Source organism: Nothoprocta perdicaria, unplaced genomic scaffold (assembly GCF_003342845.1).
Source record: "Nothoprocta perdicaria isolate Ctin4 unplaced genomic scaffold, notPer1 scaffold_0, whole genome shotgun sequence".
NCBI lineage: Eukaryota > Metazoa > Chordata > Aves > Tinamiformes > Tinamidae > Nothoprocta > Nothoprocta perdicaria.
This window is the reverse complement of record NW_020454092.1, coordinates 9,230,854-9,252,590: the sequence shown is the minus strand read 5'-3', so window position 1 is coordinate 9,252,590 and position 21,737 is coordinate 9,230,854. Positions and strand designations below refer to the sequence as shown.

General features: G+C 45.9%; 1 protein-coding gene across 3 annotated transcripts in view; it reads left to right on the top strand.

The window, feature by feature from the left end:
- Positions 1 to 2,440: 2,440 nt before the first annotated feature.
- CLASP1 (cytoplasmic linker associated protein 1) overlaps positions 2,441 to 21,737 on the top strand; it is a 153,167-nt gene continuing 133,870 nt past the window's right edge. For all 3 annotated transcript variants that reach the window (XM_026054071.1, XM_026054063.1, XM_026054055.1), the window contains exons 1-2: positions 2,441 to 2,455; positions 10,627 to 11,100. In XM_026054071.1, the coding sequence (XP_025909856.1) occupies positions 10,906 to 11,100 (195 nt within the window). In that variant the 5' untranslated portion in view covers positions 2,441 to 2,455; positions 10,627 to 10,905. The remainder of the gene's footprint in view (positions 2,456 to 10,626; positions 11,101 to 21,737) is intronic.

Sequence of the window (21,737 nt, the reverse complement as noted above, 5' to 3'; positions counted from 1 at the left end):
GCGCCGGCGAGGCCGGGCCGCGCGGCGGCGGTCCCGTCTTGGTGCGCGGCCCCGCGCGCTCCCGGCGCCCCTGTCCGCGCGGGAGGAGCCGCCGCGCCGCCCCGCTCGGAAACGGCGGGGAACTGAGGCAGGGAGACGTCCCGTCCCCCGGCTGCCTGGGAGCACTGGGGCGAGTGGGGCAGTGTGGGGGTCCCCGCGCCTCGCGGGCAGCTCCGCGGGGTGCGGGGACAGCGCTCCCTGACACAGGAGACAGCCCTGGCCGGGGCCCCGGGCCCCTCGGGGGCTGTAGGGCAGGGGTGCGGGCTGCACCCCAGCGCCCAGCACCCMAGTGCGGGCTGCACCCCAGTATCCGGCACAAGTGACTATGTGCCATCCTAGGGGGTCTGTGCCTCCTAGTGCTTCCTGGATGCTGCTGGAAGAGGAACCAAAGCAGGATCTGCCTGATAGCCAGTGATGCAGACCCACCGTTTAGCTTGGTAGCTGCCAAGTTAGATCTTGCAAAAGGCGCCAGAACCCAAGAGTTTGGCACTGTGGGAGATTCTCGGCCTCATCCAGAYGGGTGGCAAATGAGAGAGAGGGCCGCACCGGGCATGTTTGGGAATCTCCAGTAGGGATTTCTAGCCCATGCTACCACGAAGAACCAAACCAATTACAGGATGGAACCAGAGTGCTCCAGTATTCRGGGTCTTTCTGATCATATGCACATAGCCTGCTGCAGGAAACAGGCCTTTGTGCTGGAGTCCTAGGCTGGAAGCATCCAGCCTAGGACTCTTTGCTTCTTTTCTCTGTTGAACTCTGTCAATTAATTTGCCTGGAGCCTGGAAGTTACCAGAGAGACTTAGTAATGACTGGCTGYGTCGCCACTGGTGATCCTCTCTCTGTATTTCATAGTCACATTTCTCTATTTTTATCCCTGTCAAAATAAACAGGGCTGTGTTTCACATTCCCATGAAATCTTTGAAATTAATCACACAGTTTTCAAAAGTTTCTGTGTTCCAGGAAGAAAAATGCCAGCAAGTTAAATGCTTTGGCCTTGCTTCTCTTGGCTGGTAACTTACAGTGCTAAAAGTGAGACAGCAGCATGCCTGTGTGATGGAAATAAGTTTCTCTAGTTCATGTGACATTCCCTAAGGGGACACTTGCAAAGAGTGCCTGTAAATGAGCGAGGGCTCCAAAATAAGGAGTCTTTGAAGCTCTGTAGGAATCTTAAATCTGAGGTACTGCTGAAGTGTTATGAAAACCAGATATTTAAATAGCAAAACTCRAGCTGAAGTGATTTTTCTTCCTCCCATATGTTAGTCCATCCTTCTCTCTTTATAGGTGCTTCACTCAGTGCTGTTAGTTCTCAGAGGATAAGAGGACATCAAGTCTGACCAGTTTTGGTGGGAGCTCGATCTGACTCTCAACAGTCTGAGTGTTAGAGGCAGCTCATGCCTCTGCCTCCTAAGAGAAGARAGGTCTTTTAAGGGGACGAATGATACAGGCTGAGCCCAAAACATTCAGATAAAGAAACGCTMCCTCTCTTCATTGTACAGGCAGATTTTTGTACGAGTAATGGGACTTCAGAGCTTGCTGACTCTTATTACTGGTGCACTCCATGGCCTCGAATGACTCTGGATTGGGCTCATGTGTCAGGGAGTATCTCATTATCCTGGGCCTGGCCTAGCCCGGGGTTTGCAGTCTCCTTGGGTGCTGCCGTGGGCTCGCGGGTGCTGCCGCAGCCGGAACCGGCGCTTCTGCCTGCTCTCCGACAGGACCTTGGAGTGTTCTGTCCGTGTTGGTTTTTAAATAAGCTCGTCAATACCTGCAGGTTTCTTGGTTGAGTGAATAAAACAGGCTGGTTCTGCCTGTTAATTTCTTCAGGCTGTGAGTTTAGAAAATCTCAAGCAGCGAACCGTGCTGCTATGAACAAAGATCCTAATTCTTTCCTTTCCTTAGTAGCAAATTGGTGTTAGCAGCAGCCTTGCTATGCACAACGGCTACGTSCTTGCCCCGTGGTTTAATGGTGTGTGTTTCGTGGTGCTGTCTGCTCATTTTTTTCGATCAGCCTCTGTACTACTGAAGTTGCATATTTGCAAACATGGCATGTTTGCTTGGAGCTCTCTCAAACAATGTGTAAAATKCTATCAGACCAACATGTTACTGGCCTCCAGGGCTGTCTGAAACCCTGGTCTGAGCTATTTAAGACTTCTTGCTTAGCAGGATATAAAAGAACTAAACATGCATATGTGTTCCTTGGCATGCTTCGATGTACTGAGTATCTGGCTTTGTCACGAACATGAGAGATCACTGTCTTCACCTCTCTTTGGTAGGATTAGCCCTCTCCCACAAAAGAAAACCCCAGAAAAACAAAAGAATTGGATGGAGTTCTGACTGCTTAGGTCACGGGGGCAGCAAATGGGTTCTGTGGTCTGTTTGGCCGCAGGTGATCTCCCAGAACTCGATCTGAATCCGTGTGAGTGTTTGAATTTAACTGTTTTCCTACAGCATCACTTAATCAAATCTCTGCATGTTCTGCTCCCCACRGACTGAGATGTCCATTCAGCATCTAGAAGCAGCAAGCTGGCTAGAGCAGCAAAGCTAATTGTTAGGAGAGCATCATCATCATTAGCTTATTGGAAGTGAGCACATTTTTAAATATCTGTTTTCTATGTCAGCAAAATAACAGGATAAACAGTATAATCAGACAGGTCCTAGCGCAGCATTTTCTGGCTTTTCTATTTGAGATGTAGGTTGAGGATCCTCTCTTTAAACTTGGCTTGTAGATGTTTGAGATTCCAGGATACTTTGGAAAGCAAAACCGAAACAGTACTGATGTGCAGAAGCAAAGATCTGATCAAAATGGAGCTTGTGACCTGTGCTTCAAGGTGATGCTGAGGGAATGGAGGACTCGAATCCTTTCTGACTACCCGTTGCATTGCAGGCAGTTTCTTGGCCTGGTGGTTTCCTAAGCACTCTTGACATGTGCTTGCCTATTCTGTATTGCCAATAGAGTTCAGTCCAATAAATGATTTCATCGATGGTCATTTTTACCCTTAGTTGTCCTATATGCTGCCTCTCTTTCATAAATCTGTGTGCAGYGGTGGCTTTCTGCAATCCCCTCTGTTGAGGATTTCTTCCTGCCATCTGCGAATGCCAGACTGGCTGGAATCTGCTTATGCCGGAGCCCGCAGAGCCGCGGCCGCTTCCCTCGCGCAGCGGAGCTGGCCCTGGCTGCTGCTGCACGGCCCTCGGCTGCACGCTGGCCCCGGGGCTGCTGCTGCTCCTGCCCTTGGGAGTTTTCCTGCCCTTACAAGTGCTCGCAGTCCTGTACTGCAGTGGTGTGTGGAGAGTCCTGTTTTCTTAGTGGTGTTGAATGCATGTGTGTGCTTACGTATGATTTGGAGTGATGGGGAGGTGGCCATCACACGTAAACTCATTGCTTAGGAGGCCTGAAGCCCGTCTCTGAGGCTGTGAAAAGAGAGACCAAAAGAATAAAATAAACTGTSTTTAAAACTGTTGACTTATAAATTGCTGCTGTTGCATTCAACAGTTAATCTATAAAAAGCTCTCTCTTGGTCTGCCTGAGTTCTTGTCTTGTGCAGTTTTGGGTGTATATATGGTCATGCGCAGGTATGACTGCCCTGTTCATAAGGATGTGTTTAAGTCATGGTCTCAACACTGGAGGTGCTTCTCTCTGTGGCTTTAACATCTGTTTACCTGCATGAATTTTATTTGTGTGTGAAAAATGTTATTTGAGATGGAGACTTATTGCTTCTTTGTGGTACTCTATGTTAAGATTGTGAAGAATACATATGTATTTTTGGAGGGAGTATTGTGGGGTAGAAAAGAAAGAAACATTACTGAAAAGTCGCTAGTGGGCAGTGTGTCCCTTGAGGGCTCGCACCCAGGGTACAGCCCATGTATTCTCTTACCAGTCACTGTCTCATGCATTTGTCTCTGGGGCAGTTCTGCTTAGACTTATACACAAAAACTTCAGACCTGTTTCTGGTTAGTTGTACGTTTAATAAGGATAAGAAGCTCTTGAAGGATTAGCAGGAATATGGAATATATATCACAAACCCAGTGATCTATTTAAAACTAGATTACTCTGATACTACAAGTGGCGTGTGGTGGTATGGGTCTGCTTCCTTCTCCTCAAGGAGTTATTTTGCCTTCAGTTTCTACTGCCACTGGAGCGTTGCTTTGCAATGACTGTGGGAAAGACACTGAATTTCTGCTCTGATCTTATCCATAAAATACAAGGTCCTTGGTACTCTCCCACCCTTTTCTCCAGGACCTCTGTTTTTGAGAGGTGTTTCCTTTCTTTAGGATGAGCTAAGTTAGCAGCCTTAACTGTCAGCCATTGCAAGGTGAACAGGGGTTATCAGGTTCTCACGTGTGCTGTGGAGCTGCTTGTCCTGCTAGCCATCTGAAAAGAGATACGTGACACTGTTTTTTTATTTTCAGTAGTGTTTTTACTGCTAACCTGTTTTAGACAAGTGAGGCTATAGGTGGAAGTTGTCTCTTCCTCCTCTTCCTGTGTTTTTCCTGGCAGTTCAGTCTGGCAGCTGAGATGTGGAGGGGAGAGGGTTAGGGCCTGAATCCATGAAGCTTTTCTGTACAGCTGGGTTTGCAGCAGGAGGGGCCTGGGCACCTCGCCTGTTCTCCTGGGGGGCAGCAGCGCAGCCCTGGGAGCCCTTGCACGGTCCCTGCTGTGACACCCTGCAGAGCCGCGTGCCGGGGAGCTTGGGCTCAGGCCTCGCTGCCRCAGCTGCCGCCGGCGGGAGGATGCAGGAGGGCACGGCTCAGCACTACCTGCGTACGGCGACGGCTGTAAAAATGACGTGACAGTTTTAATGTGTTATTCCAATGTGATCTGGGTGTCTCGGAGAGCCAGAGGTGTCAGGAATGGACTCTGCAACCTCTAAGATATGGTTAGAGATGAGAATGAAAGATGGAGGAGAAACAAAGGACATTTCTCTGGTTGCAAAACCCGGACTTGTGTACTATTCACAGCGTCAACTTTCACATGGGTAGGGTTTTTTTTTTTCCCCCTGTGGTATAGTAGCCCCTAATAAATTGTTTGTAGTGCAGTCTCTTGGCACAGTGAGCCAAGAGGCCTAGGGGAGGGGGATGTGCTGGGCAGTCTGTGGGCTGCTGGAGAGAGCTGCTCGCAGCGTTACAGGACTTTGATCTGCTTCTTGGCACTCAGACTGTTAAAATGGAAGAAGACCTTGAAAACTCATTCTAGGCTCGTCCTTGATAGCAAAGTTAAAACCCAACTAATTTAAAGTGGGGGCTGTATTAGGAAAACAAAGCATGTGAAAACTCAATTATCTAGCCTGCTCTTGAGGAGTTACTCCTGCTCTGCTGGGTGGTGCCATTAGGGGAAGGTGTTGGGGTCACAGTCAGGTCTTAACTGAGCTGGCAAGTAATTCTGATTTGCTCTAACCTCATTACTGCAGAGATTCTTTGAAGGTTGATGCCTCCGTGAAATCAGTGCCTCTGTATGAGGTGCTGGGTTACTGAGCCAGAAGAATTCTTATTAGCTGAAGCGTGTCCATCATCACACCCAGGACTGCAGTGTARCGTTCCAGGCTAGTGTCTGGCCTAGGAGGATTGGGTGGCCTTAGTTAATTTAAGCCCCGGAAATCTTGCAGCCATCTTCATTCTGGAAATTGCCTCTGATCTCCTCGTGCCACTGGAGTAGTGCTCCAGAGTGTACTGTATGCATGAAGCTCCTTCAAACACTTGCTGTAAAAAAAAAAAAAGTGCTATTAGGAGTGTGCTAGTAAGTATCCAGGTGGTGTTAATTCTCTTGAAACTGCTGGCAGCTGTGGGGAGCTCAGTGAAAGCTGCCGTGGTGGAGGAGGCAGAAGCCCAYGCTGAGCACCTGAGAAAGCTGCATCCCCGTGGGCAGTGCTCGAGTGCACTGTGCTCTCAGCAAGGCTGACCTGCCACGTATTTGTAGTGGGCCCAGGATAGTCACCATCACCCAGATGTAGTGGAAGGGCAGTCGCCCAGTACAGTGAGTAAAGCACAGGGTTGTCCCCTCAGCTAATCAGTAACTGCTTTTCTAAAAAGCAGGAGTTGTCTTGGCCTTGTAAAGCTGGAAATCTAAAAACATCTCTGGGTGAAGGGGAGGCTGAAGTAGAAAGCTAACGCTAATTACTGATCTAAAACAATCATAGTGATTGTGAAACATTCCTGAGCATTAAAGGAACATTATTGCCTACCCATAGAGACAGCTCCACAATAGGGAGAGACMGCCTGTGAATTGCTGGGTGGGTAATTCCTGCCAACTGCCCTTGGCTCCTGGAGAATGAAGGGCGCTTGACTCTTCTATAGATACCCTGACGCTTGCTTGCCACCTCATTCTCCCCTAAGGCTTTGCACACACACACACTCGCACAAAAAAAAGGAGCATCTGAAGACGCAGAAGTGTCAGCACTGATGCTTTGTCCCTCCCTSCTTACACATCTGAGGAAGAGGAGATCCAATTGAGCCCTCCAGTGTTTCCATACTCTCTAAAGACCAGTCAGCAAATCCCCTCTGGGCAGGAATTGCTGTAATAGTTGAAAAGGAGGGAGGGAAGAGAGATGGAAGAGAGGGGATAGAAGGCTGAAAATTGCCAACCTTTATGCAGAGACTAAGCTTTGCACTCCCTGCAGATGAGACCTGYATATGATCATTGCAGCACTTCATTTCTGTATGCCCTTGTCCCTGCACTGGACTTCTTGCACAGAAGTGTCCTGTTGGTAAACCCAATGGTTAAATATTTACAACTTGAGACCTTGATACTTGGTATCTTTCTATTTAAAAGACTGCAGCACTCCGCTAGGGCRGAGGTCTCCTGAGGGAGTTTTTGTTGTGGGAAGTCAAGGTTCAAGGAGGTGTCTGTCTAATGCACCCTGAACTAATTTGGAACTCAAGTTGGCAATTAGGTGCTGAGAACTCTTAAAAGAAGAGGCTTGTTGGTACAATTGCACTGCTGTGTTACTTATGCAGCTGATGTGCTATAACCACACACAAAAACATCACACCAAAGGAGTGATGTCAARTCTGGAAGATGTTTAAAAGTCCAACTTCTTGGCTGGAAGGTGGCAGAGGAAGGCTCAGGACAGCAAGTCCAGCAGCATTTGAAGCAGCAGCACTTTGTCACTCTGCAACCCGTGCCCTGCATTAGAGCAGCTGCCTGGGGAGGCTGTGACCTGCTCTGCGCTGTCTGCAGATGAAGATGATAATGAAACATGATGAACATGGTAACTAAACATGATGTTTAGAGTGGAGGAAAGCAAGGTGTAATTTTTAAAGTAGAAGGTATGTTGGAAATGCTCTCAGGTACAGATAAGCCCCCAGGACAATGGCATTGCTTCTGTTCTGCATGCTGCTTGCTTCCTCACTTGGTGCAAGTGGAAGAGGAAGGTGTAAAACTTACTATAAAAACATCCTGGTCTCTTAATTTACATTTACAAAATGATGCAGACTTTCACTTAGTCTAGGGTGATTTCTCCTTAATTTTGTTTTACATACCTTGTTTAATGTTTCCACAGAATTGGTGTTGTTTCCTCATTACTCTTTCATTTAATGCTGTGTGTTGAATCAGTTGCTTTGCTGTGAATTGTATGCGCTTTGGTGGTAGTAGTGATTGTGCCTGAGTAATTTTGGGTCTTTATCACCTCTTTAAAATCTCTATTTTTGAGCCCCGAACTAAAATCTCTATTTTTGAGCCCTGAACTGTCATTAAACTCTCCTGATTTTCCTGCTGGATGGCTCTTGAAGGAAAAATCTAGGTGTGTCACTAGCAGCAACTCTGGCCAAGAACTTAGTTCTGATGACCTAAGAGTGAATGAGAAATCTTTATTTATGTAGTAATGGTGGGGGGCAGAAGAGCTTTACTACTTCTGCGTTACCTTGTCCACATCTTGGCTTATGCCAAACTTAGACTGGTGCTTGGTTTTACTTGATGGTATTTTTCCACTTGTGAGGAGGAGGGGGAATTAACARGCTTCCTACCATGATGATGCAAGTGCTTTTTAAAGAACAAACAAGCAAAGACCCCAACTCTCAGAGAAAAACAAAGTGGTATCACTTTTATCTATCAGTCAGGAGGTGTTCAAGGCAGCCTTGAGTTTTCCTTTTAACTTGTTACTTCTGCACAGGATTCAGAGGTATTTATGTCCATCATCTTTAGACTGCAATACACAAACTTATTCTGCAGAAGATTTGTGTCATAACTTAATTATTTTTATGCTTTCTTTTGCATAATATTTAAGAAAAACAAGAAGAACTCCTACAAAAATTTGTTTAAATTAGCTTGCTTTAAAGTTTGCATGCAGGCAGAGACTTATAAACTTCTAAATGAAAACCACATAGAAGAAAGAGTAGAAACTTTGAACTTTCCATTCTCATGGCAGTCTGGCCAGCTAATGTTTTCTCAGATGTGTTGAGACTTGTCTATATGTGAAGTTAGTCAGAAATGGCTATTCTGTGGTAACCAACAGTCATTCACACTCTTTGGGAATCTGAATTAATTTTTGAGCTTGAACAAGTTGCACGTTTCTGTTTTAAGAGCATTTAAGAAACCCTTTTTTCACCATGTTCTCTYGATTTTTAGCCCAGTTAAGCCGTCTTTTGCACGTGTGCCGTATGTGATGTCCAGAAATAAACCACACCAGTAACTTCCATAGTTCCAGCTAGAGCATGGCAGCAGATAAGCATCTCTGCATCCCTTCCCCAGTAACTGTCTGCTAGCCAGGTACCTGGTGAAATGGTGCCTTGTTGTTAGAAAACCCTCCTCTGTTGGTGCTTAGAAGTTACTGAGTGTTTCGCGCTGCCTCTCCRAACTGGAGTTGCCCTGCCTGGGAGGCACCAGCTGGTGCTGGAGGGCAGGGTATGGGCCAGTATGTGGAGGTAGTTAGAGCTGTGCAGTGAGTTAGTTCTAGCCAGAAAAAAATCAGTTCCTCGGTCTGTATTGCTGAGCACAAGCTTGCTGCTGTGCAAGGATGGGTTAGGGTTAAATTGCTGTCACCCAAGGAAGAGGGGGACTGTCAGCCTGGACAGAGGATCTCTGTGACTCCTGCCTGGTGAATTRGCAGCCCCTCAAGTCCTAGGGAGCCGGGAAGTGTCTTGCAGCAGCTGTGGGGTTAAGGAAAGCCCTGGGCCACAAGCCACTGTGCTGCCTAGCGCTAGGTGGTCACCTTGGRGTGTGTGTTTGTGTGGTGCCTGTGTGTTTAGTAGGACAGGGCAGTTTGCAAGTCTGGTCAGGGAGGATGGAGATGAGGTAGTGAACTGAAACAGTCACCTGCAAGGTGTGCTGCCATTTCCAGACTTGGAGTTCATGCATCTCATCTGCTATCAGATCYACTGTGCTCTTTATTAAATAAGTCTTTTGTGGAAGCTTTATTTGCTCAAACAGAAGGTATATAGATTTGCTGCCCTAGTGCTTCCAATTAGTGAACCTGTGCCTCTAGCTTCCTTCCAGTTGCTTATTGAGCTGGCTGGCTGCTCCACAGCCTCTTTCCTTGCACTGAGCTTGACCTGCTTTCCTTGCACTGGTGGAGAAAGTAGGGCAGACTTCTAACTTTGGATATTATTAGATGGGAAGAAAAAAAGTTATTCTGGATTTTTGTCATCCCCTCTTAAAAGASCTGACCAGTGAAGGAGCATTGCAGGAAGTGGGTGGTGGTGGCAGGAGTCCTGGTCTGCAGGAGTCTGGAGGACAGGCAGGGAGCTCTGGTCCCTGTTTGTAAGAATTAGACTGCAGATTGGAAGGTACAAAGAAAGGCTGCAACTGCTTGTGAAGCACAGCTTGCAACTCGCAGMGTTGCCCAGAAGATCTCTAATGAGGCCCCTGTGTTATGGGGCTGGAGAGACTCTATAGAGTTGGGGAACATAAACAAACTGCTTTGTCTGAGGTTTGGTTATCTTTAACGTAAACAAAAAGCTTAGTTTGTGGATGGTGCTTCCTCTGAGTGGCAGCAACGTCTAGCCCTGCCTTTGTTTCCTGTGTTCTTGGCTCATCACAGGTACTGTTGGCAGAGGTGCCTTTTCAGTATTACCCAAGGAAGAGGCCATTGCTCTTTCCTCAGTCTGTGTAGCTGTGATGTAACAGCATTCAGCCTGAAAACAGCTCGAACCCTTTGCATTTGAAAACTGCTCACTTCCTAATATTGAGTGCTAGTGTTAACCTGTGTTTTAGAGCTGTATCTTTTAGGCCAGCTGATGGCCTTGGTTGCTGAAGGCTAACAGTCCAAACAGGATCCAGGCCTCTTCCTCWGTTCACCTCTTGAAGCACAATTTCCTGGTGGCCTGCATGGGGACTTTGTCCCTACCTTTGTGGGTGGTGGGTGGGTGATGACTCTAGTAGTTGTGAGAATATTGTTCATTAATCAGCTCTCAAATGCCAGATTTACAGTCTGTCATAACAACTGCCTTTAAGGAGCTGATGGGTAACTGCTGCTGTAAAGAATAACCCGAGGTTTTTGTCCTGACCTCTCTCGTATGATCCCTTAAAATAGAACAATGCTGCTCAATCCAGCTTATCACAGCTTTGCAGCTGTATATGAATAACCTGTTTTGTGACATGCATTTTTCCCTCTTCTTAATTTAACCTATAATACTGTTCTTTTTCATTTCTTTCAGAATGGACTGCTGAATTGGGAATTGCTGCAGACCAACAGTGCAGTACTGCTTGCTGCTTCATTTATTACTAGTTATTTAAATTGGACTTTTAATATCCTGCCAGCTGCTCTTCACACACACATGGTGCATTGTTGCCATTCTCAGAATTGCATCTTTGAAATCCAGACCCTCAGTAACCTTCATCGAACAAAGAGGCGACCTCCTGCGTACACTCGTAGAGGGATTTTTTGGACCTGCTGCCCTCTAGCTTTCTTGCTGGTGCTATATTTCTAAGACACTATGGAGCCCAGTATGGAATATTGCTTAGCGCAGGTGCTGCAGAAGGACGTCGGAAAGAGACTTCAAGTTGGCCAGGAATTAATAGATTACTTCTCAGATAAACAGAAATCAACTGATCTTGAACATGATCAGACTATGCTGGATAAAATGGTTGATGGACTGGCTACTTCCTGGGTAAACTCCAGCAACTATAAGGTAAGGCTTCCCAGGTGGAATGTGATTAGTTAGATGGTTTGTTGTTAAGTTAGACTTGATCTARATGAAAGTTTTATGGTAGACTTTCTAACATGCTGTCTGTAAAATGATAATTATCCTGAATCAACCATTTGTATCCAATTTCTTGGTAAATAGTAGGTAGCTGATGTGATTTTGAGGACTCATGGCGGTAAGGCCTTAGCAAGTGAGAATTTAATAAATGAATTYGTATTTGGTATTCATGCTTTTGATACCCTGATTTTTTTTTCATACTTTGTTTGCCTGTGGGATGCTTTGATCATCCCAGCAGTTGGCAAGGCGGAGGAAAGTTTATGTTAAAGGAAAAAAAAAGGGGGGGGGAGGAGAGTTCTAAAGCTGCCAAAAAAATGTCTGTATGTGTGCATATGTGTATGCTCATAAGCATATACACTGCCAGTATCTCTTTAGTGTCACTGATTCTTGGTAGATTTTTTCTAAATTCTGGTGGCAATTAAAGTACAATTTATTGTTCTGTTACAACTGGCTCAGAAAAGCTAATGAGCATGTGTTTTCCTTTGGATTTGATGATTTTTCATGAGCAGAGATGAGTGAGATGATGAACTAAAACCCTTGTTAACCCTGTAGTGTTTTTTTTTTCCATTTCCCCTGTGTGTTTATGAAGAAGTGCTGTTATTTTTATGTACTCTGGTTTCTTCATTAGGGAGAATTTCTTAGGTGCACTTTGGAAAAATGCCTGGCCTTGTCCTTTCCTGACGCACACTAAGGCAAGCTGGGTACCTAAGCTGTTGCTTAGGCAGAACTAGGGGATTTTGTTCCTATCTCATGAGTCTGGGAAAATCTGAGGTAAAACCTCCTACAGATCGAAGCGTGAAGCTAATTAACCTTGTGTTGTGCTGTGGAGCACAGCTGTTAACTGGAGTTGATTCCTGTGGAAGTGGAGAGTAGTGTATAGGTTGCTTGTGATCCAGAGTTCAGCATATTCAGATTCATTTAAACTATGTGKTTTTTTTTAATAGAAATTTAGTTTGTAACCAGAATGCAGTGTATTSGTTTGTGTCTTCTGTGCAGATGCAGTTTTACTCTTCATATCAACAAGCAACTGCAGGGGAACCAAAAAAGGCAAAAGCCAGTACAGGCTTTGAGTGAAACCTTTGAGTGAGACAGGCTGAGCGCCCTGAGCCTGGTGCAGGGACCCTGCTTTGGTATCAGACCAGGACTTAGTGCTGTCACATGCCAGTGTCCATGTTGTTTTAGTGACGATGTCTGTAATGTTGTCACCTTTCCTGACTGCTTGTGGGGGGTTGTGGAGACTCGGATGTGCCTGGTGTTGGTGAGAATCGGGTAGCTGATGCGATCTGATCGAGTTCATGGATTAGCGTTACAGCCCGGAGAGCGAAAGGCCAAACCTTGCTGCCCTAGAATGGCCATCTGGAGAACTAAACTCCAGTTGTTTGGTCACGGTTGAAAAAGCTATTATATTTGCAGTCTGTCATTCCCTTGATCTGGAAAAAAAAAAAAACCATTTGAAGCAAAGATTGAGGCCATCTGCAAGATTTGAGATTTCTTAAAATTTCAGCGATAAAGGGTGTTCTCTGAAACTTAGCCTGCATTTGGATGACAGACCCATTAGCTTGGGAGAGGGTTCAGTTAATTCATGGCATCTGCCTGCCTGTCTGGGACTGTTTTAGCTGAACAATTGTGCTTATGTTTTCGCTAGGGAAACCTCAGCCAGCTGAAGACAAGTGACTTSTGTGTGTCAGTACTGGTCAGAGTTCGGACCAAAGAGCCCCAGCTGATGATGAAATTATTAGGCTTTTACAAGGAGGATTCAAGCTGTCTGCCTCACTAGAATACAGTTTGAGCTGTGTAGGTCATGACYGTGGCTGGTTAGGTTTTATTTGTTTATGTTTTGGACATTGATTCTATTTTAACATGAGGCTCCTTTGTGAAATCCTTACCCTTAGCTCTGGGAGGGAGACAATACCATCTTCTGTTTTGGGGGATGCAGTAAAAGGCAGTTGTGGAGAGGGAGGAGATGGTCCTCTTTCCTCGTTGCTGCCCAAGTCTAAGGGCATCACATATGAAACAGGAGAGGGGGACCCAAGACACTTCTGATAGCACCGAACTGTCAAATGCCTTCTACCAGGCAGCCTTGTGACCTGGTCACTTGTCCTTGCTCCATAGTGAGTGGCTGCCTGAGGTACAGAGGATGCCCGGATAATCCAGGATGCTTTTCAAGTAAAGGAAGCACAAGGGATGGGGTCCTGTGCATGGCCCTGTACCTGTCAGGGGCACACTTAGATTGCCCTTAACACGCACTGCCGGGTCTGTATTTCCCCAGTAGTGCCAGGGGACAGAGAAGTGGCAGTCGCCTGTCTTGGAGAGGGTCTAACAGATCCTAGGGCTAAGGGATCTGTGCGCATAGATCCCGACCCGCGGGTGGGTGCTGTGCAYGGCTGCCTGTCCCAGACCTGAGGGTGATGAGCGTTTATGCTTGCAGGGCTCCCAATTTGGTTAATCTAGCTCCTAATTGAGTCTGTTATTTTTTAGGAACATCACACTTCTTGAGACAAAATAAATGGTGAAATATTACAGAGAAATAGTATTTATTCTGACAAAAATTGCTAATTGTGTTGGGGAAAGCAGCCGTGCCCTTCCGTTGATGCCTGAATCTTAGGGAGAGCTTGTTTCACCAAGCTGAAGAGAAATGAAACTTACATGAATTAGATTTGTTTCTTAAAATTTATTCAAAGCACGGTTTGGTTTCTCTAATTGAGCGTTAGAACAGATGGCACAGGCTTAGTTTAAAGTGGTGTCCATTAGAGTGACTTAAGCTGATGAATGGTTGCTCACTCTAAGCATGCATTTGTTCTCTGTGTCGTATTTATTTTGGTTGAAATTCAATGGGAGAAATCCTGATTTAAGATGTAATTATCAGGCATGGTTATGGGTTGATAKGATAATTTGTAAGTGTGTTTTGAGTGTTTAGTATAGGGGGAAAAAAAGACTTCCTTGGGGAGGGAGTGGGAGGCAGATGGTTCCAACCAGCTGCTGCTGTTAGCTGGGGAGTTCTGGGGTGCTGATGGGTGTGTGAAGATTAGCCATACATACAGTTACCACAGTCGCTCCCTGAAAACTTCTTTATTGTGAAGCTGTGTAATTGCTRTTATGAGTGAAGACAAGTTAGTTATTTGATATCCAGGAGACGTGAGAACCGGAGCAYGGAGCGGGAGATGTCTGGAAGTCTTGGCTGAGAGAGCATCTGTTCCGTGCCTGTGCTGATGTCTCAGAGGGATCTTGCCCAAATGGCCTCTGACTGCTGGCATTGCCCAGTTAGAAGGGGTAGAAGCGTCGCTAGACTTGAAACGCATTTGCCGTCTAATGTGCAGACCTTGACTTTAGGCTCCMATGTTGGCGTGCTCCTAATCTCTGGATTTTCCTGCCCTAAGCTACTTTTGGCTCCGGGATATCCAGTTCCTGGAGGCATGGAAATAGTTAATTCCCAGCACACTCCTGGTCCAGCTGGTCAGGCAGTTTTTCTTAGTGAGTCTGGTAGCTCCACCTGCCTTTCCAGTGTTCCCCCTGGGTTTGGGAGCTCGATCCAGTGGTTGTGCTGCGCTTGCCGGGTTGGTGTCAGGTGCCATAGAGGCATGTGCAGAATGGAGCTGGAGCAGACAGGCTAGGCTGAGGTTAGGGTTTGCTTCAGGCCTGTGGATTCAGGAAATGGGAGGGAAAAAATAKCTGTAGAAAAACCATGTTTAGACTTTTTTTAATGCCTTTTGCTTAATGCTTACRGGGTAGCAGTGATTGTCTCTAGCAAGAAGGGTTTTTCCTACTTAGCTGGGAAGAGCTGGAATGGAATGGTAATACTTTTTAGTTGTTTTGTGTATGGTGTGGATGTGCTACAGATGGCATTAAAACACATTTGTGAGCCTGGCTGGCAGCCACCAGCATCTTCTAGCCACTTGCCTGGGTATTATGAAATCAMATATAAGTAGTGAGAGGGCACAGAACCTCGTGTATGAGGAGTAGGGAGCCAATGTTGAAATAAATAGGGTAGAAGTTGATTTGTGCTGTGGCGTCTGTTACGTAGCAGGCTGGGTCAGGCCGAGGGGCTGTCTAGCTCACTATCCCTTCTAGGACAGTGGCCCACGGCTGGTGGTCAGAGAGGGGTAGAAGGATGGAATGCAGAGTAAATGTCTCCCTCGCATATCCTGCTCGTGGTAGGTTTGAGCCAATGGATCTGACTTCTGGCTGAATTGATCTTGTTCCCGTGGGATTTTAGTGCCGATGGCGCTTGGGTTTTGCGCAGGAGAGGACGGGGCAGATGAGCGGGCCCTGCGGGGCTGGGTGGTAGTTTCTGCTGGTGCCTGGGRCTGTGGCCGTCTCTGCGTTGGGAGGCCAGCGAGGCTCTCAACTGGGAGGCTCGTCAGCATAAAACAGCCTGCGCCGGCCTGGGGGCTAGTGAACATCGGGGGTTACTAAATAGAGAGGATAAAGCTATTCCTTTAATGCTGGTGTAGAGTTTCAGTCGTGGCACTGCAGTGCTTGTCAGTTGGGTTTTTTCAGAAGTGCCTTTTGGGACCAGGGCAGTTTGCTGTCCCATGGAAAACCCTGAGGGTCCTGGCTGACTGCAAGGTCTCGGTGCTCACAGCTAAGTGTCAGTGGAAAAGGCAGATTATTGGGGATTTATTCCCTTGGAGATAAGGGTATACTAATGCTATTGTAACAGGCTTTACTGGACACTTTTCAAGAATGTGCTGTACAGTTCTAGTTGCCCATGTCCAAGAAAGAGGAATTCAAGCTGGAACAGGTGCAGGGAAGGGCTAGTGGGGTGTTCAGCGGGTTAGAGAGCCTGGCTGACCAAAGGAGATGAAATGTGTGGCTTGTTTAGGTTGCAGAATGATGGCTGGGAGGGAACACGACTGCCATCTATAAATACATCAGAGGGCTGAGCATCACAGAGCAGCAACAACACTAAGAGCTGAAGGGCAAGGCTGACACAAGACCGAATGGGTATTAACTGGCTGTGAGCAAGTCTGGCCTGGACAGCGAGTGCAAGTTCTCTACTGCAAGAGCTTTGGGGGAGTGGAAAACTCTTAAATAGAAATAGATGTGGGCAAGAAAGGTATCTGATTTTTCACAAGATAGTTCCTCTGAAGTTGCCCATGTACAGGACAGACTAGGATTGTCTATAGTGATGGTTAAAGTCCATTTCTGGGATTCTCTTTTTTTCTCTGGTAGAGCAGGTAGAATGTCTTGCCTGAAGCTATTCTGAGGCTGTGAATAAACCTGACTATTCTAAAGTACTGCTCTTCTGGTGTTTAAAAATCCCAAAGTGACTTAAAAGATGGTCTGCATAAAAAGTCACTTGCCAGTTACTGCAGTGCATTTATCTCTGGAGTGGGATTAGCAGTTGCTCAGTGGTTCAGCTACCTTGGTGCTTAGTAGATAGCAGGATAAGGGGGTGGGTTTTCTCAGGCTCTGCCTCCTAGCTGTGGATCACAACCTGACCTGGAGATAAGCTGCAGTACCCAGACTTGTGGTGTCTTTGTAAACTCAATGTGCAGCTCTGTTAGGAGCAGAGGCCTCAGGATGATGGCTCTGTGGGATTCTCTTGTTCTCCTGATGCTGAAAAATGCTCATGTGTCCCTGCAGTTCCATCAGCAGCCGCCGCTCGCCTGTCTGGTTTCTCTCAACCCAAGGCCTGCATGCCTTCCTGGGCTCCTCTTTGTAGGAYAGGCTTGAAAGTCCTTCCTGTCTCACTCTCTTGAACTGCAGCATGGAAAATCACCTCCTGAGAGTCCCCATAGGCAGAGATCTACTTAGTTGCCTCTGACTTTTAGTTTTAATTAGGCCTCTTTGTTATAAGCAGAAGACCTTTATGAAGCTTCATTTCCTTTGTTTTTTCTATGCTTGTCTCTAGTGTTGTGGTTTTCCTCATACTGAAGCAGTTTCTCTTAATGGGACCACTTTTTTTCTGCTTGGTTACTAATGTTTGTTAGAGTAATATCTTTGGGATTGCTGTTTTCTCAATGACATTTGACTGAAATTGGCTTAAAAAAAAGCTTCAGGAAGAGAAATGAGTGTAGGGATGATGTGAATATTGCAATGATATAAACATCTTAAATCATGTTGAAAACTACCTGATACACTGTAATAAAATATATACCAGAGTGGAAGAAATGTATTTTGAAAAAATTATTTTCTAGTATGTTTTTAACATGAAGTGAAGCTGTGCTAGTTTTTGATAGATCACGTCACTCCAGCAGCCTGTTTGATGTATCGATACTTTTTAATGTGTTAACCTGGCTTGGTGGCACTCCCAACTTTTGGCAGTCACGTTTTGAGACTAYAAGCTGAGGTTCCCTGTGTGGCACAAAAATCAGTTTAAAGGATCATGGGCAAACTCAGGTTTCAGGAGCACTCAGGACTTTATTTGGTTGCATCTGGCATATCTGTGCTTTCAGCCAAAGCCTTGAGACTTGCTTATTTTGCTTTCCAGTAAAGCTGATCTCAACATAAGTGGTCAATGTCACTGTGTCAGTGGTACCAATGTACCTCAGTTCCCATATAGAGGCCCTTAGGATGCTTGTGGCTGCAGTATAGCATGGATTTGGAAGCATCTTAAAGATATGTGAGCTAACTCAAAGCGAAGCTAAAGTGCTTGGTTTGCCCAGAGCTCCAGTTTCTGRTGGCTGCACTGCTAGGTGTGCATGAGCTAGTTGGTGTGAAGCTAATGTATATACCTGCGTCCTGCTCTTTACCTATATCGATAAGCACAGGGAAGATGTGGAACACGCAGGAGTCCTGTAGTCTCTTGCTTTCTTTGAGTGAACATTACCTCCCACGAGCTGTTCATTACTTTCCTCCTAGATCAGATCTCTTTTGAACTAGATAAAACCTGCTGTGTTCCTCGTTTGCTATCCCTTTTGTGCCAAACACGAAACTTTAAAACAAAGCAGCATTTGAGTATTCCAGTGTTAGGGCAAAAGAGTCCCAGTTATCAGACCGTGGAAGGCATGATAATTTTTGTAGCAGGGCTGGGAGATTGGCCAGAAGAAAGAATATGTGGAATTGGGCCCTGAAATAAATGAGAGAGAATTTTCATGATTAATAATGCATTTTCATCTTCAAAAGTAGTTTTTTGAGAGTTTTGTGAAACTAATGACAAATAAGGCAGTAGTACCCCTTCCATTCCTGTTCTGTGAGTGGCTCTGCTCACTGGGAGGACTTGTGTATGATAGGGTCTCTTCTGGGGAATAGATATATTGTAATGAATAAAAAAGCTGAAGTTGCTTCTGTGCAGTGTATTTCAAAATATGTGTTTGAGGAATATCTCCGTTTGGGGTAAATGGCATATGAGAAATCAGCAATTTCTGCTATTTGTCTTGGTTCTTTATTTCAGTCGGATTTTTTCAGTTARAAGTTGTCTTTTTGCCTTGTGTCTCCCTATTTGACATAGCTGTGTAAGGTCTGATCAGAAATCTCACTGCAAATGGAAGCATTGGTGCCTATGCAGTGATGTGGAGCAAATCTCTGCTTTAACAGCTTTGTGTCTGGCCATTCAGGGCTTAAGTGAAGGAAATGTTAGTTTTTCAGTACTCTTTAAAGCTGACAGAGGCTTATACAGTGTCTGCCACCAAAGACAGAGAGTGGAGCCAGACTTGTTAAGAATTCATATCTTTAGAACTGCAGACAATATAGCTTGCATATGGGAATAAGAAATGCACATGAATTTTGGAGGGAATCCTATGGACAATCTTATCCTATTTCTGCATGTTATATGTTTAATCAGTCTGCATTACTGGGACAGGTTTATGGGGTAGTCTCCTAGATTTTTAAATGAAGACCTTGGAGAAGATAGCTGTGCAGCTTGCTTAATGCTGCAGAATTTGGGGGAGTGCTGTCGTGTACCTCCAGGAATGAAGGGTCACTGATATGTTGCTCTTATGTGCATGTTGGCCTCCAGCAGAAATTTTTTTTGCAATAATTTGATCTATAGAAAGCTGAGACTGCCCACAGGTTTAAGAAGGTACTTGCCCTTATGGATTGGAACAATTGATTTTGTTTCGTGTCTGGCTAAAGCATCTTTTGAACATCTGTATGGGTGGTCGCCTTGGTATATGCACTGCTCACCTCTCTCTCTTTATCTCTTTATCTGTCCCTTCTGTAAGTAGTAACTTTTRAGGAAAAAAATGTTACTGGTGTGTAAGCTAATATATCTGCTTGCGAAAGCTTCTTTCAGCTCCAGCTTCCRTCAAGAACTGAGCTTCCTGGTCACCTCTGAAGAGCTCTGCTTCTTTCTTGGTGCTGCCCAGGTCCACTTYTCTTCCTCTAATACAGTCCATCTGTTCGTGCATTTTAGAATTATATTCTGTTGTTCTCTGGAATTTCCCCTCCTACTAAGTCAGCTTGATGGAAATTAATGAGGACTCTTTCCCAAGCAGGACGGGGTGTGTGGAGAAAAGGGCAGSAGTGGTTGCTGGAGAGCCTCTGCTGAGAGGTGGGAGGTGAGGAGTTGATGAGAGCGGGCAGCACCGGTGMATAGGAGAGCAGGAGCTGCAGCTCAGAGCACATGGCAAGCCCTGAGGATGGAGGGATGGAAATGTCTGTGTTAGAAAGGGTGGAGAAGGATGGGAGTGTAGAAGGAAGGGGCATCCTAGCTGAGATTCCCATGCAGGAAAATTCTCTCCAGCAGTGGTGGCCTAAACAGTTTCAGGACTTTACTTGGCAAAGCGAAAAGGGAAAGGGTATGTAATTGCAGAAGGTGGTGCTGCTGACAAGCAGATTGGAATTTTACCCATAACCAGATAGGAAAGGCTTTTATTTTAAATATTTACATAAAATCCTGAAAAATTAGAGACTTTATAAGCAAACAAAAGTATTGAAGTTCCTAGGCAGGGAGAAGTCCTACTTCCCATGTGTGTCTGGCAAGTGACCGTGACTAGACATGCAGYTGCCAGGTGTTAACAGCATTGCTGACTGGTCTTGCTCACTACCTGTCTTAAAAAGCTCCAAAATCTTCTGCTGTGCACCCAGCTGATGTGTAACACCTGCCTCTTGTCCCACTCAGCATCATCTTCCCTCCTTGTTTCCACCACTGCGTGTTCAGGGGAACCCCAGTGTTTGCCTTGCCTTGAGTTGGTCGGCTTCTTTGGGAGGACCTGTCCTGTGTTGGTGTTCACAGGCTGGGGCAGTGCCTTATCCTATCCTCCTGTCCTGACAGGAATCTCCTTGTTCTTCCTCAAAAAAAAAAAAAGAAAAAAAAAAAAAAAAGGGCAGCAGAGAGCAGGGTCCCTGTGCCAGTGACCGAGACTGTGTAGCCTGTTGCCAGAGGGCATGACTTGGGTCTCTGTCATTATTGTTGCTTTCTAAAGAACATGCAGGAGGAGGCAGCTGGGGTCCATAAGGAGAAGCTGGCTGGAAGGAGGWGACTTGGGGGCAGATCAGGCCTAAACCAGGCATAAGTGTCTGTAGGAATGAGCAGAACAGGAGGAACAGGCAGGATGGAGCAATGGGAGGGTCAGAGGACACTGGAGGAGCTGGCCATGGGAGATGAATAGGCAGAGCCGGACAGAATTGGAGCAGGGAGAAGTAGGAGTGTTTTCACGGGTTGTATCCTCTCATTTGGAGAATTTTAGAGTTTTTCTTCAGCTTTCCAAAGGATTGAAGGAAGATGCAGTCAAGGGACGGGAATGAATAAAGCATGTTCTGAGGCTTTGGCAAGAGGGAGGCCTGCCTATGTGTTCATGTGCGTTACCAATGCCACAACGGGGGGAGATGGAGAAGGGACAGGTTTCTGGGGGGCTTGCTGGGGTGCCTGTTCTCCTGCAGGATGGCTCGTGCTTGACCTGCCTGAGGGTGGCAGTCGCTGCTGAACAGTGCCTGGTGCTGGCCGGGGCAGCCCTTTGAGGGTCTCCTCATGCCTTCGGTCGAGCGCACAGAGCCYCTGTCAAGTCTGTTTTCATGCCCAGGCTATGGGCTGAGGTGGACAAACAGGCATTACTTCTTTCCTATAGATTTGSACTTATATGAATGTTTGTACCCGGGTAAGGATTGAGTTCTGTTACGTAAACACTGTTAGGAATATTTATAGAAAATACTTTCTATTCTCTGGGAGCTTTCTGTTCCCCTTGGTAAGYAGAAAACCTGGGCACTTAAGAGTATGTTTTTTTGAGGCAGTAGGACCTTCGAACAGTCAGCATAACAGCAGCGCCATGTGCCTGGATGAAAAGTACATSAGTCAAATGGGCCTTTTCCAATACTGCTCCAAAAGGTCCCCAGTGGTAAGAGAGGACTGTTTCTGGGGAAGTTTGTGCCTTTTTTAGGCTCTGTGGTATTTCAGCCATCTTTCATTGCTTGTTTGATATAAATCCTTGATTAACTGAGGTGTAAGAAAGGATTATAGATCTTTCTTCTAGATCCTGCAACCTTGAGGCCTGAAAACTTTGTAAGACAGAATTGCAGGAGCTTATGGCTTGAAAAGGTTTCCTTGTGCAGTCGTTCAATTAAATATTGTACCTTCACATTCCTGGTGCCAGTATTTTGTGATCGTGATGGTAGCTTCCCATACTGGCTACAGATCATGAGGATAAATTAAAGATCAGCTTTAAGGCAAATGGTCTCTAATGGTT